Raw genomic sequence first — 13826 nt, forward strand, 5'->3', positions numbered from 1 at the left:
GGCGGGGGGCGGGGCTGCAAGGGCGGGCTGATGGTCAGCGGGTCTCCAGAAGCCGGGGAGAGGGCGCGGGGTCGACAGGCCTCGGGGATCAGGGGACACAACTGTTCTCTAGGGGCAAAGGCGGGGAGCCGGCGTGCTCCTAGAGGCAGAGGCTTTGGTGGTTGAGGAGTGAGAATGGCGGGTCCCCGAGTGAGGCTGCTGGAAGGGAGGGCAAGGGGTCTGCAGTCCCTCAGGAGGAGGCAGGAACTAGGCTGCAGATGGGCCGTCAAGCGGTCAGGCAATGTGGAAGCTGCAGCCAGGATCTCTGATGAGCCGGGGCTGGGACGGTTTCCAGCACCGGGCAGAGCTGGGCGAGAGGGCATGGCTGACGCAGGACCAGGTGGGGACAGAGCGAGACAGAGGTCAGAGGGAGTGACGTCACAGGGAGCGAGTGCACCCGAGGACACCAGGATGCTAGAGAACACCAGCAGAGTAGGAGGGAGTGTCGGGGTATCCAGGAACATGTAGGGTTTAAGAGGGAGCCCCAAGGAGGAGCGGGCCAGGGTGTCCAGGGGTTTCTGTGACTATGGAGATGTCAGAAATGCATCACTCAGAGAAGGTACTGTCAGGGTTTGTCGGGGGTCCCTGAGCTGCAAATCATGAGTTGAGGGGCCAAGGAGAATCTGGGGGTATCCTGCACCAGAGATCACATTACTGGAGTGGCAGAATGTCAGTGTTAGAGTCAGAGTTAGAGCATCTGGGAGGATGTTGGGGCACCCATGAGAGAATGACGGTGGAGTATCTGAGGATATCAGAGTGTCTGTCGGAGGCTGGGTAGCCCTGCATGGGGCACATGTGGACGTTGGGCAGCTGAAACACTGACACGTGGGGCCAGGGCGTCTGTGGGGTGTCAGAGGCATCCATTCAGTAGGTAGGAGTATTGGGGCGCCTGTGGAAATCATGGTATGCAGAGGACCCTGAAGCAGAAGGGGTGGGTATCTGGGAGGAAGTGGGTGTACCCCACAAGGGACAGAGGAAGGTGTCTGGGAGGGTGTCAGGAGTAGGCTGAAGGCAGGTGGGATCAAGTCATCTTGGAGGATGTGATGGCAGGGCGCCCCCGAGTGGTTGGGATCGCATCTCAGGGCCCACCTGTTCTGTAGGGTTGTCATCCTCCAGCTGCCGTGGCTCGTAAAAGTCCAGGACGGTGTGGGAGCCCAGGCTGATGGTGCTGACAGTCGGGTAGTAGAGTGGGCCATCCTCGTGGGGCTGGGAATGGGGACCAGGGCTCGGCTGGGCAGGCGTCCACACTCCCCCCACCCTGTGATAAAGGGGGGGCCCCAGGCTGGGGACAAGGAAGCGAGTGCCTGCTTGGGGTATGCGGCTACTTGATGAGGGTGGGTAAACATGATGCCCTGTCCCACGATGGCTCAGTAGTCTGAGGGGAGGCAGTGGCCATGGGGGTCAGGGCAAAGATGTGTGGTTACCATGATGCCCTCTCCAGGTAGGTACTGGTTCACAAGGACATGGTTAGCTGGGAGACCCCCAAAAAGGCTGAGGTCAGACACTTTGTCCACGTAGCGCTGGAGCCATGGAGGCAGCCGCTCAGGAACCATCCCCCGGGGATGGGGTAGTCCACCTGGAGAGGGCAGTAGGGTCCTGAGGGCTCCCCCATGGTACCTGGAGCCCCCATTAGGGATATCCCAGAGATTGGAAGCACCCTGACCCCCTCAGGAACTCCCATGATCCTTTGGAGATTGCCACTGGACCCTTCAAAGATTTTCTAACTTCTCCAGACCACTAGACCCTTTCAGATACTCCCAACTCATCAGGAAATCCCTAACCCTTCAGGAGGCAGAATCCTCCTGGCCCTCAGGGACTTCCTCAATGTTTTCAGACTATTGGATCGGAGCCTCCTGCTCCAGTCCATATCCCAGAATCACCCGTGCCCCCAACCAGGGACACTTACCCCAGTTCTGTAACTTTCTCCCAGAGAGCTGGGTCCATTTTGGCTTTGGGGCATTAAAAACCTAGGAGGGGAAAAGAGGTCAGTCCTCTTCCAAGACCACCCCTTTACAGATTCTCCCACCCAGGTCAACATCGAGGCCTTTACCTGGGGTGGAAATGGGCCATCTCATTGTGGGATCATTCTTTGGATACTGTGTTCCAAAGACTTGTTTGCCTTCTTTATTGGAGAGGCATTTGGCCCAAAAGCCCACCTATGTCTACCAGAGTTGAGGAAAGGAACCAGGGCTTTACAGTCATGGTCTGAATCTACTCAGAGTTCTGGGGCTGGACTGGGCTCTTTCAGCTCAGCAAATAGCCTGTACTCTAATTTCCTGATTCCTGGGCTGAATTCTGGAACCTCCTTGTTGCTGTTGCCTGAGGGAGTGAGTACACTAAGTTGGGCTATCTCAGTACAACAAAGTACTTTGAAAATCTTCCACTGCTAAAATCCTCATGTTCTAAAATGGGCTATTGCAGTCCAAGAAGTCTATACTCCAGTTGATAATCTCCTATTCCCTTCATGGTTATGGGCAGGACTGAGCTATTTCTGTGCAAGCATTCTATAATATATAAAAATTTCAACCCTAAGAATCCAAAAGTCTGGAAGGGGCTATCTCAGCACAAAAGTCTGTGTTCTGTAGCTAACTTGTTCCTGGGACTCAAGTTGGAGTGGACTACTCCAGCACAGGGAGTACTTGTGCTCTGTAACTAAGGCTCTGGGGCTGCAAAGTGCTGCAGGGACTCTGAGCTTTGTAAATTCCCCAAACTTTGAGAACAGAATATGGACTGGGCCACCTAAGCATCTCTCATGCTCTAGGTAACCTTGTTTCTAAGACTCTGGGTCTATGCTGAGCTCTTTTAGCATAGGGAAGGCTTTACCCTGCAACATTCTGATTCCTGGGCTATCTCAGCACAGAGATCTGAACACTAAATTCTTCATTCCCCGGTCTCAAGGATCTGAACTGGGTTATCTCAGCTTATGTTTATGACTTCCTTTTTTTCTCTAAGCTAGCAGGATTGAGCTATCTTGGTATAGGGAGTATGAGCTTTGTAACTTGTTCCTGAGACTCTGGGTTGCACTGGGCTATTCCTGCAGGAGGAAGCTGATCTCAATAGCATTGTCATTTTAAAGGCTGGACTGGGCTATCTCAGTACAGGGAGACTAAGCTTCATAATAAACACCTCCTGTGTAGGAATCAATTTGGTTTCTTCTAAGCCTCCCAGAAAAATCTCTTTCTGATATTTCCTTGCAGATCCTGAGAAACAGGAAGGGTGGGGGATGGGTGCTGTGTGACACTCTCCTTTCTGCCAGGGTCTCTTCACTGCAGCCTTGGGGGTTCTCATACAGGGCCACGGGTTGGGGAGGGATATGGGAAGAAGGGGAAAACAGACCAGAGGGTCACTGGGGTCACCTGTCGAAGTAAATACTCCTCCTCTTCCTTGGAGATGAAGTCAGGGACATAGTAGATTACAGGTGGTGCCTAGGATAGAGAGACCCCCCCGGAAGCTGTGGCCTTTGACCCTTATCATCAAAGAGCACCCACTCCCTCCGAAGAAAGGCTCACGATGTCCTTAGACAGAGTAGGATCTAAAGTTGAGGAACCAATGCCCATTTGGGGTGAGGTTGGGGATAAGGCTGGACTGATGATAAGAATAAATTTGGAGGGAGGAGGCGGTCCCAACCCACAAACCCACTGACACCTGCCTATTCCACCCCTGCTCCCACCCTCTAGTCTCCACCTCCACCCTCTGCACCGCCAGTTCTGACAACCTGTTCCACTCTGAATGGTTCCAGGGCTGGGACCCTGACGTCCTGCTCCTCCATCGACACCAATTCCTTGCACCCAATCCTGTGGGGGAGGGAAGGGCACGCTGCAGTCACTAAGCCTTTCACCCCATCACAGGCCAGAACCTCACCTCAGCCCTCTTGCGAAACTCACTTGGTCTCTAAAACCTGAGTCCTCGGCATCTCTGAAGCTACAAAGCAAGTTCCCGGGCTCCCTGCCTGGACACAATGAGCACAAAATATTCCTCCAAAACTTCAAGGGCCCACCAAACCACACATTTGTCTTCAGGGGCAAATCCTGGAGCCCCTATTTCAATCTATGTTCTGGTCACTGGCCCCAAAGGACCTCACAGCACCTGGGTCAGACCAGCAGCTCTCTCACAAAAAACATGCTCTGACTTCACATAGGGAGCCTTTCTCAAAAAGACACATAGCCCCCAGGAGAGCATTCCAGAGCCCCTTTGAACACCTTAATTTGAGACCCCACTTCAGACCCGCAACCATGAGCCCGGCTTTCTAACGACACTCAGGGACCCCTTGGACCCTCGGGCGTCAAGTCCTCTCAAATCCCCATTCTGAGCACCCTTGAACCCCAAATCTGAGCCTCCTCAGACATGTCCACTCTCAGATTCCTCGGGTCCCCCGACTCTGCACCCCTTCAGATTTCTCTCGCGAGCATCTCCTCTTCGCTCCAGCATCCTGGGACCTTTAGCCCCAAGCCTGACTCCTCTCAAAGCGTCCCTCCCTGAAACCCTCACTCTGAGTCTCTTAGGGCTCCACGCTCTGAACCTCCTCGGACTTCCACTCTGAACTTCCCTGATCCCCACTCTCAGCCCTCTTCACACCCCTCTCTGCCCCTGGCCACCCCCGAAACTGACCGTCCACCAGTGTCCCTTCCAACTTCAACATCCCCCCCCATTCCCCTCCCAGCCACTTCCGTCCCATATTACTGACGCAAGTCCTCAGGCCAATGGGAACGCTCAGAGGCCTTAGGGCCCGTCCTCGGTCCAATCAGCGCTCCCACTCAGCGTTCGCCTCCATTCTAGCTCAGGGATAGGCTGCCCCTCATGGCCCCTGAGCCATTGGCGGGGGAAGGGGGCGGGCTTCATCTGGCACCCACCAATCGGAACTCCAGAACCGACCCCGTCCAACGGCGGAGGGGTTCCAGACAGGAGCGGCAGTCCTGACCGCCGCGGGAAGGACTCGAGGGGGCTTGCCGCAGGCTACGCCATCCTGTGCCCATGCTGCGGGGAGGCAAGACTGAAGGAGGGACTTCCTCTCTCACCCTGCTCCAGCAAAGGAACAAAGGCAGGGCCGAAACCCCCAAATAATGACCTGACACCGAAGGGCCATAGAAACGTCTTTATTGAAGAGGACAGGAGTCATGCTGAGTTTGGGGACATGCAGTGAAGGGGCAGTCGTGAGCTGTCATTGGTGGTCAGGGCCCCAGGTCCGCCCTGGACCTCTTGGGCCTTCAGGTTCTCCCTCCGGCTGTTGGTCTGGCCCAGGTGCTGTGAGGTCCTTTGGGGCCAGTGATTAGAACGTAGATTGAAATAGGGACTCCAGGATTTGGGATCCCTTCGGGGCCTCCCGTGTTAAAGATGGAGGCTTTAGGATTTGGGGTTCCCTTGGGACTTGGGCTCTTGGAATTTGGCTGTCTTGAGATCCACGGACTCGGGGCATTGAAGTCCTCTTGTTTCCAAGGATGGGAATTCCTGTTTGGGGTCTCCTGGTGCCTGTGAATAGGGCTTGAGGTGCCCCGGGAGCCTGGAATGCATATACTGACTGCAGTCTCCTCCATCCCAGGCACAAGGACCTCATCATTGGGTTTCTTGGGGGCTTGGGACTGGATTTTCAGATTTGGGATTCCCTGGGGATTTGGGGATTCCATGATTTGGGGTTCCCAGGAATTAGGGCCTTGGGTCTTCTAGGAGCTATAGGACTCGAGAGCACAGAGGAGTTTGGGATCCCCAGAGTCCCAGAATGGGGCCTCCAAATTTTGGGGTCCCCCAAAGGGGGAAGTCATTACTTAAAAAATAGAGAATTTTCTGGGAGCCCAGCCAGCACAGGGGCTGTGGGCTATGTGGGGTGGGCTTCATACAAGGCACTGGGGGTTTCTTGAGGGTGCAGAAGGTAGGAAGACTCAGGGGTCCTGTAATTAGCATTTCCAGGACTGTTTTGGTGTCTGTAAATTAGAGGTGACAGTGGGCTGGTTACGGTGGGTCTCTTCTTGAGGAGTAAAATAAAGGGTTTTTGTTGATGGAGGAAGTCTCTGATTGGGATGTTGGTGTAAGGGCTCCAGGGTGACCATGGGGTCACGACATCTCGAGGGGACTGATGTTAAACAGGGGATAGTGACATGAATATCTGTTACTCTGGAGGTATGACTTACGTTTATTTTCAAGAGGGCTTGGGGGGGTGGTCTTTGTTAATGGGGAGCTTCTGATCCAGTGATAAGTGACTCAAGAATGTTCTGTTGTGGAGCATTATATGGAGAGGGTCACCACATTTGGGGTGATGTGGAAATCTGTTAATTGGGAGGTCTGCTCTGAGGGGTTGGGGACAGGGACTAGCCTGAAGGTGCTACTCAGGGAATCTCTTTCTGGGTGACATGGGGTCTGTATTGGGGAGTTATTATGGGAGAATCTGTTAATAATGGGGCCTCAGTGATTGAGGGCTGGCTAATGGGGGTCTCTACTCTGGATGTGTTACTGGGAATCTCTAACTCAGGGTGATTTGGGGGCTCCTGTGTCAGGAGTTGCTAGTGGGGACTCTATGTCTCTTTGTCGGGTATCTGGGGCCTCTTAAGACTGCATCTCTGCCCTCAGCATCCAGGGAAACCAGCAGCAGAAGAGTAACCTGGAAAGGAGAACTGGGTTACACCCTGATTGATGTAGGGTGCAGGAACATCAACATCTTTCCCACCCACCCCCAGTTCCTCCTCCAGTGTTTGGGATTTGGCCTTTCTGGATTCTGCCTGCCTCTCTGGCTGTGCCCTTCTTAGGCTTATGTGGGTAGAGGTTGTTCTGCTTCCTTCATCTGAAGCCCTGAAGGTGAAAGTCACCAGAATTCAGTGTGGGGCCCTATATCCTAAAGATTGTTTCTGGGTATGTTTACTAGTCACAGGTTTTCCTGACCTCTCTTTCCAGCCCCAACCAGAGCTACCGACTTCTTTGTCCAAATGTCTTGTGGATGCCTCTCCCTGAACATTCTACAGGAGAGGGGACAGGGCTTGGCCACGCACCTGGAGATAGAGTTCTCTGATGCAATGTCCTTTGGGGTCCGGACTGTCGTGAAGGTGCGTTTGGGCTGCGTCACTGAAGAGGAGGGCAGGGTCTCAGGTGAGGGGATGACAGACCCACCTGTTTTCTCCTTGTCATTAATACCTATCCACGTCTCCAATACTTACCTCGACCCCACATTCCCAGTACCCATCTGGACCTCTTGTCAATAATACCCACCATGTCCCCTAATCACCACCGCTGTTCCCAATATCTGCTCAACCCCATGTTCCCAAGGAGCCTTGTCGTTAATGTCTTCATACCTTATATCGCCTATCCTCTTTGGGATCCTGTCTCATCACTTTCCTGGGCTCCATGTCCTCAAACACCGGAGACTGTCACCAGTATGTCCCTGAGAACCACGACCCTTCCCCCCATCCGCAGAACCATATTCCCCCCACACTCCACCCCTCAACTCACTTGTCACTTGGTGCACTTTTTTGGCTCCAACACTGTCTCCCGGGGGATCAGTGAATCCACCAATCCTGGGGAGACACAAGGAGTAGGAAAAGTCAGAGCCAGAGCAGGCCAGGGTCTGCCTGGGAGCTGAGCCCTAGGAGCCTATGAGGAAAGAGCTGGGTGTGAGGGCTATCCACACTGTCCTGCTGGTCCAGGAGGAAGAGACCATCTAGGGGGGACCAGGGCTCTGGGGGGTACCCTGGGTCATGGGTCGAAGTTTGGGCTCACCTCTGAATACGGGATGCTGGCGCAAAGACCCCATGCCGTGGGGGGCAGGTAAAGTACCGGACGCCGAAGACAGAGCCATCATGCTTGCCTGTGGGCTGGTCTAGCTCAATGCCATACCAGTAACCTGCGGTAGGAGGGTGTCAGGATGCCTCAAGGCCCTGTCTGTCCCCAGCCCAGAGTCCCCATCCTCACCTGGAGCAAAGTCTGTCTTCCCATAAAAGCGCACAATTCCCTGCTTCTGACCCGCAACCAGGACTTGGTCTCCAACCTCAGCCTTGGCCCCATCACGCTGCTGCAGGCTGCCCAGAGATGGGGATGATGGGGTCTTCTTCTTGCCTAAGGTAAAAGGGGGAAGGAGAGAGGGTGGGGCCCCAGAAAAGAATGCCAATTTTGGGGGCCCTATGCCACCTGGAAAGCCCCAGGGTAGAAACCTTGTTCTGGCTCCAGTCAGAGGGACTCCAGAGCCCTCCCCAGAATTGTTGGGGGTGGAGGGATTGGCTTGAAGGGAATCTGAATTCTAGATGCCAGAGAACTAGGAGGGGGCTTTAGACCTCAGCAGAAACTGAGTCACAAAACCTGGAAAACCCCCAAAATCTTTTCTCAAAGCTGAGACTACATTAGCCAAAGGAAAAACTGAATCAGAAGTCAGGAACCAAAAATTGTCCTTTTAAAATGAAGGGGAATTGAGTCTGAGAGTAAATCAAGTCACAAAAGCCAGGAACCCCATAGATTCTTCTCTAAAACTGGGGAAAACCTTTGGGCCTGAGGGGAAACTAAGTCACAGAAGGCAGGGAACCCACTAAAAACTAGCTGGAGCCAGTACTGAGTCAAAGGAGAAACTGAGTCACAGAAATCAGGAATTCAAAGCTTGCATTCTAAAACTGGAGTTTGGATCTGAGGAGAAACCGAGTCACAGAAGCTGAACTACCCACAGAACATCCCCAAGACCGGCTCTTCCCACCCCCAGAACTCCCCTCTCTGACCTTTGTGTTCCCTGCGGCCTTTGCCAGTGACACGAGAGAAGTCCATCCGGGGAGTGCGGGGTGTGGATGTAACAGAGGAAGGGGGTGCATCCACCGCCTTGGAGATCTTGGACACAGAGGCAAAGAGACCTGGGGGGACAGAGCCTGGGCTTGGTGTTGTCCAGGCCTCTGCCCTTAGCCCCTAGCACCTACTATCCAGTCAGCAGCACCTGAATTGCTAAGAGGACCTCCCATTCCCACCCCGTCAGGCCCCGGGTGGAACTGACCCTGCTTGGGAGGGCAGATGAAGTACCGGACACCCCCAACGCTGCCATCATTCTTGCCCTCGGGTTCGTCCAGCTCCACGCCCACCCACTGGCCGCTGGCGAACTCCGTGGTCCCGCAGAACCGCAGTGTGCCCGTCTGGGGAGACAAGAGAGGATATGGCTTGGGAAGGGGTCTTAGGAGGCCATGGTGGAACGCTGGCCCACAGGCAGCAATTTGGGCTTGACGAGGGAGCCCTGGGCTCAAATCTCAAATGAGACATCAGCACTTACTGACTAGATGATGTAATGTTTCTGTGCCTCAATTTGTTTATCTGTGAAGTGGTAATAGCAATCAAAACCACCTCAGAGGACTGCTATAGGACTGCCCTGTCCAGTATAGTGAATAGTGACTAGTCACATATGACAATTTAAACTAATTTAAAAATTCATTTCTGGATAGACATGGTGGCCAATGCCTTTAACCCTGGCACTTTGGGAGGCTGAGGCAGGACGCTTGCTTGAACCCATGAGTTTGAGGCCAGCATAAGCAACATATCAAGACCTCGTCTCTAAAATAAAATTTAAAAACTTAGCTAGGTGTGGTGATGCACACCTGTAGTCCCAGCTACTTGGGAGGCTGAAGTGGAAAGGTCACCTGAGCCTGGGCCATTGGGGCTGCAGTAAGTTGTGACTGTGACACCGTACTCTAGCCTAGATGACAGTAAGACTCCCAATCAAAAAAAAAAAAAAATCATCACTTTCTCAATCACACTAGCCGATTATCAAGTGCTCAATTCCCATGTGGCTTGTGGCTACTTTACTGGAAAGCACAGACAGAACCTTCTCACCAGCTCAGAAGGGTCTTTTGGACAGGCTGCCATGGAGAGATTAAGGTCCTCTGAATAGGCCCTGGTACTAAATAAGGGATCAGCCATCAGCCAGTGCTAGCTATTATTATAGTTACATCCACGAATGTAAATGTGAGATAGCAACCCACCTCACAGGGTGGTTGTCTGGTGGAAACTTTTTTTTTTTTGGAGTCAGAGTCTCACTCTGTCACCCAGGTTTGGAGTGCAGTGGCAGGCTCACGGCTACCACAGCCTTGAGCTGCTGGGTTCAGGCAATCCTTCCAGCTCAGCCTTCCAAGTAGCTGGAATTATAGGCATGCGCCACCATGCCTGGCTAATTTTTCTTTTTTACTGTAGAGATGAGGTCTCACCAAGTTGCCCAGGTTGGTCTTGAACCCTTGGACTCAGACAATCCTCTTACCTCTGCCTGCCAAAGAGCTGGGATCATAGGCATGAGCCACCGCACCCAGCTTGTAAACACTTTTAGTACAAGTAAAGTTACTTAGCTGCAGTGAACCTTTAGTGAGTGTGGCTATTATAATTTTGTGAGGCTCACTCACCTCTCCATGCTTCAGTTCCTTGTCTCTAAAATGAGCTATATAATAGTGCTGATTTTGCAGCACTGATGTGGGATTAGAACAGTGCCTAGCACACACTTAGTATGCACCGACTGTTCCAGAGGCCTTACAAATTTGAACTAATTTGGACCTAACATGTACTATTATTACCTCCACTTACAGATTAAGAAACTGATACCCAGAGATGTGAAATCATTAGTCCCAGGTCCCATACCTGGAAAGCAGGCAAAGCTGAGATTTGCCTGATTAATCCCTGAGCCTGAGCTCATAAACACTGTGCTATGCTCTTTCTCTGAGGGGCACTGATTGGTATTACATGTCTTTAGACATAGGGTTTCACCTGAAACCTCTTATAGTCCTCTTGGCTTTAACATGGATAGTCAGCACATCCTTCTTTCCAAATTGTCCAGGGCATTTGACTAGATTATCTATGGAAATCTTTCTAGATGGAGCTGATACATGCAAATTTTTTTTTTTTTTTTTTTTTGAGTTGAGGTCTCACTGTCATCCAGGCTGGGGTGCAATGGCACTATCATGGCTCACTGCAGCCTCAACTCTAATTTTCTGGGATCAGACAACTGTTCCACCTCAGCCTCCTGAGTAGCTGTGACTACAGGCATGCACCACCATGCCTGGCTAACTTATTTTTTGTAGAGATTGGGGTCTTGCTATATTATCCAGACTGGTCTTGAATTCCTGGGGCTCAAGCAATCCTTCTGCCTCAGCCTCCCAAAGTGCTAGGATTACAAGCGTGAGTCACTGCACCTGGCCAGCAAAACTCTTGATTAGGACTTTTATGGTTTCTCACTGTACAAGAAGCAAAATCCAAATTCCTTCCAGTGGTCTGCAGGTCTGGTGTAATCCAGCTTCTGCTGACCTCTCCACCTCACCCCCTTACCTCCCGATAACTCCCTCTTGTCACACTGCACCTTCCCACCTCTGGGTCTCTGTACCTGCTGCTTCCTCTGTTTCTGTATCTTTGCAAGATGCGCCTTTCCCATCTCCATTTGGACATCACTTCCTCAGAGAAGCTTCTCAGAACACTCTGGCTAAAACCACCCCTGCACTCAGCCAGGGATGATTACCTAAATCTAGGCATTTAATGGTGTTCACAGCCCTTGTTACCACCAGAAATGATCTAAACCATGGGCTTGCTTTACTGGCTCTCCTTCATTACAGCTGGAGCCCATGAGGGCAGGGCCGGGGCGGACACCACCCTCAAAGGACAGACTGGGTCCAGCACAGAGTCAGAGGGACACCAGGTAGATGAATGAGAGGTGGAATGCCGGCATGAATGACGATTCTCTCTGCCTTCTGGACCTTTACACCTGCTCCCTCACCTGACACCACTTTCTCTTCTTTTCTTCTGGCTCACTCCTCATCTTCAAGCTGGGTACAACCCCATCATACCCGTCATTGTGGCCTGTACTTTCCTGGTCAAAGTCCTGACCACTCAAAGAGTGGAGGTGGGGCCTGACTGGGGACCACAAGACCCCGGGGAGCCACAGGTGCACAGAGCTGTATTGATCATGCTGCTCGTGCAACCCCATTATAGCCATGATCGCTCAGGGCTGTCACTGTACGTTGATAGGTCCGTTTCTCCCCTGGACCAAGAGCTCAGCACAGGGTGAGACTCAAAGGCAGCACCCACTGTCAGATGAAATAAGTAAGGCGCTGTGCGAACTGGGAGGGTGGGCGGATGAAGGGGAGAGTCTGCACTCTGCCCACAAACCCAGTTTTGAGGGATGAGGGGGCTGAGTCCTACCTCCCACCCCACACTCCCCCAGTCCCTGACCTTCTGGCCATCCAGCAGCACGCGGTCTCCCAAGCGCAAGCCGAGTGCGCTGAGCATGAGATTGCCTGGGACGTTGTCATAGTTGGGTAGCGTGACCTTGGGGAGGGCGCAAGACAGTGGCACAGCCTCCTCCAGTAGCGTTCGCAGCTCCTTGGCCACCAGCGCAGCCTCTGCCTTGTCCAGGGACATGTCCATAGGATCTGGGACCACCTCCGCTGGCACCTGTCCTTTTCGATTCTGAGGGCCAATGGGAAGAGAGGAGTCAGGGACTCAGCAGCACGAGCCACACTCCTATGAGGGCCACGGCCCTAGCAGCCAGGGTCTGGGTGAAGTGCAGGTGGGATCAGGTCATACCCCGGGCCAAACGGGAAGAAGGGGCAGGGCCTGAAGGGGCAGACCACATACTCGGGAAGGCTGGGGATGTGTATCAAGTAACTGAGGGTAGGCCTGGGGTGGAGCCAGTAGGGAATGAGGGCCACACTTCAGTGCTATAGTCACACTCTCAGGGAGGCAACCTTCGAGACCCCGAGCCTGTGATGGGGCCTTGTGGGGGGATGAACACTGAGAGTGGGCTCCTGGGGTCAGGGTCAGGGGTCAAACTCTGGGTCAATGGGGAATGAGGAAAGGTAGGGTCTCAGGGGCACAAGATATCCACGCCTGGGTCGCTGCCAAGTAACTGGTATTGGGGGTGGGATCTGGTAAGGATGAGTTGGGGGCCCAGCCGTCTCCTTCACACAGGGCCTAACTCTGTTTTCCTCATGATCTTGAACGGTTGTCTACACATTGTCATGGGGTCAGACAGGATTGGAATAGATGATATTCCTTGCTGGACAACCCTGGGTAAACCCCTTAATCTCCCTGCCTCAGTTTCCCCATTGTAAAACAGGGCTTGTAATAGGCTTCACCTGACATATAATGAACACTAAGTAAATTTCTGCTACTACTCCATTTGTTGAATATACAGATAGTATCTGTAACGTTTGGGAGTCCCCCCTCTGCAGGGCCCCGCTGGAGGGAGGCGGATGGGGGCTGGGCCAGGGTGGCAGTACCCTCAGCGCTGGGTTGGCACCATGCTCCAGCAAACACTTGGCAGCGCCCAGGCACAGGTTGGAGGCAGCAATGTGCAGCGCTGAGCCGTGGTTGAAGTCACTGCACGTGGAGTTCACCACTGGAAGTGGGCGAGACCAGGGTCCCTGATGAGTGCCCGAGGGACACTAGCCCTCCCTGCCTCCCAGTTCCTCTTAACCTGTGGGCCCCAGAGCCTCTAATGCAGCCCCGCCCCCACCAGAGCCACACCCTCACTTCCTGACCACGCCCTCCCCACCCAGGCCCCGCCCCTCTCTGGGGCTGTGAGTTCCACTGAGCCCCGTCTCCTATGCCTCCCGCTTCCAGCCTCGGATCCCAGCGCCCTCCCCCCTTCCGGCCAGGTCTCGGTTGGGCCCCATCACTCCACTTCCCTCATCCAGGTGTTGGCCCGACTCTGGGGCGTGCTCCTCCCTCCGGTGGGTCCCGCCCCCTCCCGGCCCAGGCCCTCCTCACCGCGCGGCCTCGCGCCTTTCAGCAGAACGCGCACGAGGTCGGGCACGTCGAAATAGGCCGCGTAGTGAAGCGCGTTCATGTTGGTCCAGCGGCTGCGCAGG

General features: G+C 53.6%; 2 protein-coding genes across 3 annotated transcripts in view; both read right to left on the minus strand.

The window, feature by feature from the left end:
- Nucleotides 1-1128: 1128 nt before the first annotated feature.
- Nucleotides 1129-4678, minus strand: ALKBH6 (alkB homolog 6). 2 transcript variants are annotated; one of them, XM_021706780.1, is made up of 6 exons: nucleotides 4648-4678; nucleotides 3755-3833; nucleotides 3396-3464; nucleotides 1946-2006; nucleotides 1464-1615; nucleotides 1129-1207 (listed from the first exon to the last, which is right to left on the minus strand). In XM_021706780.1, the coding sequence occupies exons 2-6, from the start codon at nucleotides 3806-3808 to the stop codon at nucleotides 1145-1147; spliced, it is 399 nt and encodes a 132-aa protein (XP_021562455.1). In that variant the 5' UTR covers nucleotides 3809-3833; nucleotides 4648-4678; the 3' UTR covers nucleotides 1129-1144. The 2 variants fall into 2 exon arrangements, with proteins under 2 accessions (XP_021562455.1, XP_021562454.1); XM_021706779.1 differs by lacking the exons at nucleotides 3396-3464; nucleotides 4648-4678 and having other exon boundaries at nucleotides 3755-3827.
- Nucleotides 4679-5116: 438 nt separating this feature from the next.
- The window catches only part of CLIP3 (CAP-Gly domain containing linker protein 3), a 15521-nt gene continuing 6811 nt past the window's right edge, over nucleotides 5117-13826 (minus strand). Inside the window, exons 4-13 of the mRNA XM_021706776.1 lie at nucleotides 13726-13826; nucleotides 13236-13354; nucleotides 12187-12423; nucleotides 8987-9122; nucleotides 8721-8849; nucleotides 7930-8073; nucleotides 7738-7861; nucleotides 7471-7535; nucleotides 7014-7086; nucleotides 5117-6628 (exon numbers count right to left, since the gene is read on the minus strand). The exon at nucleotides 13726-13826 is cut by the window's right edge and continues 46 nt beyond it. Of these exons, the coding sequence (XP_021562451.1) occupies nucleotides 6574-6628; nucleotides 7014-7086; nucleotides 7471-7535; nucleotides 7738-7861; nucleotides 7930-8073; nucleotides 8721-8849; nucleotides 8987-9122; nucleotides 12187-12423; nucleotides 13236-13354; nucleotides 13726-13826 (1183 nt within the window). The 3' untranslated portion in view covers nucleotides 5117-6573. The remainder of the gene's footprint in view (nucleotides 6629-7013; nucleotides 7087-7470; nucleotides 7536-7737; nucleotides 7862-7929; nucleotides 8074-8720; nucleotides 8850-8986; nucleotides 9123-12186; nucleotides 12424-13235; nucleotides 13355-13725) is intronic.

The sequence above is a fragment of the Carlito syrichta genome, unplaced genomic scaffold (assembly GCF_000164805.1).
Source record: "Carlito syrichta isolate Samal-C Ts95f unplaced genomic scaffold, Tarsius_syrichta-2.0.1 Scaffold315987, whole genome shotgun sequence".
NCBI lineage: Eukaryota > Metazoa > Chordata > Mammalia > Primates > Tarsiidae > Carlito > Carlito syrichta.

Bases quoted from the DNA above. Each gene is read 5' to 3' on its own strand.
- ALKBH6 (XM_021706780.1), bottom strand. From the start codon at position 3,808: ATGGAGGAGCAGGACGTCAGGGTCCCAGCCCTGGAACCATTCAGAGTG. The intron at 3,465-3,754 runs GTTGTCAGAACT...TCTCTATCCTAG, and splicing joins AACCATTCAGAGTGGAACAG to GCACCACCTGTAATCTACTA. The intron at 1,616-1,945 runs GTAAGTGTCCCT...TGCCCTCTCCAG, and splicing joins GAGAAAGTTACAGAACTGGG to GTGGACTACCCCATCCCCGG.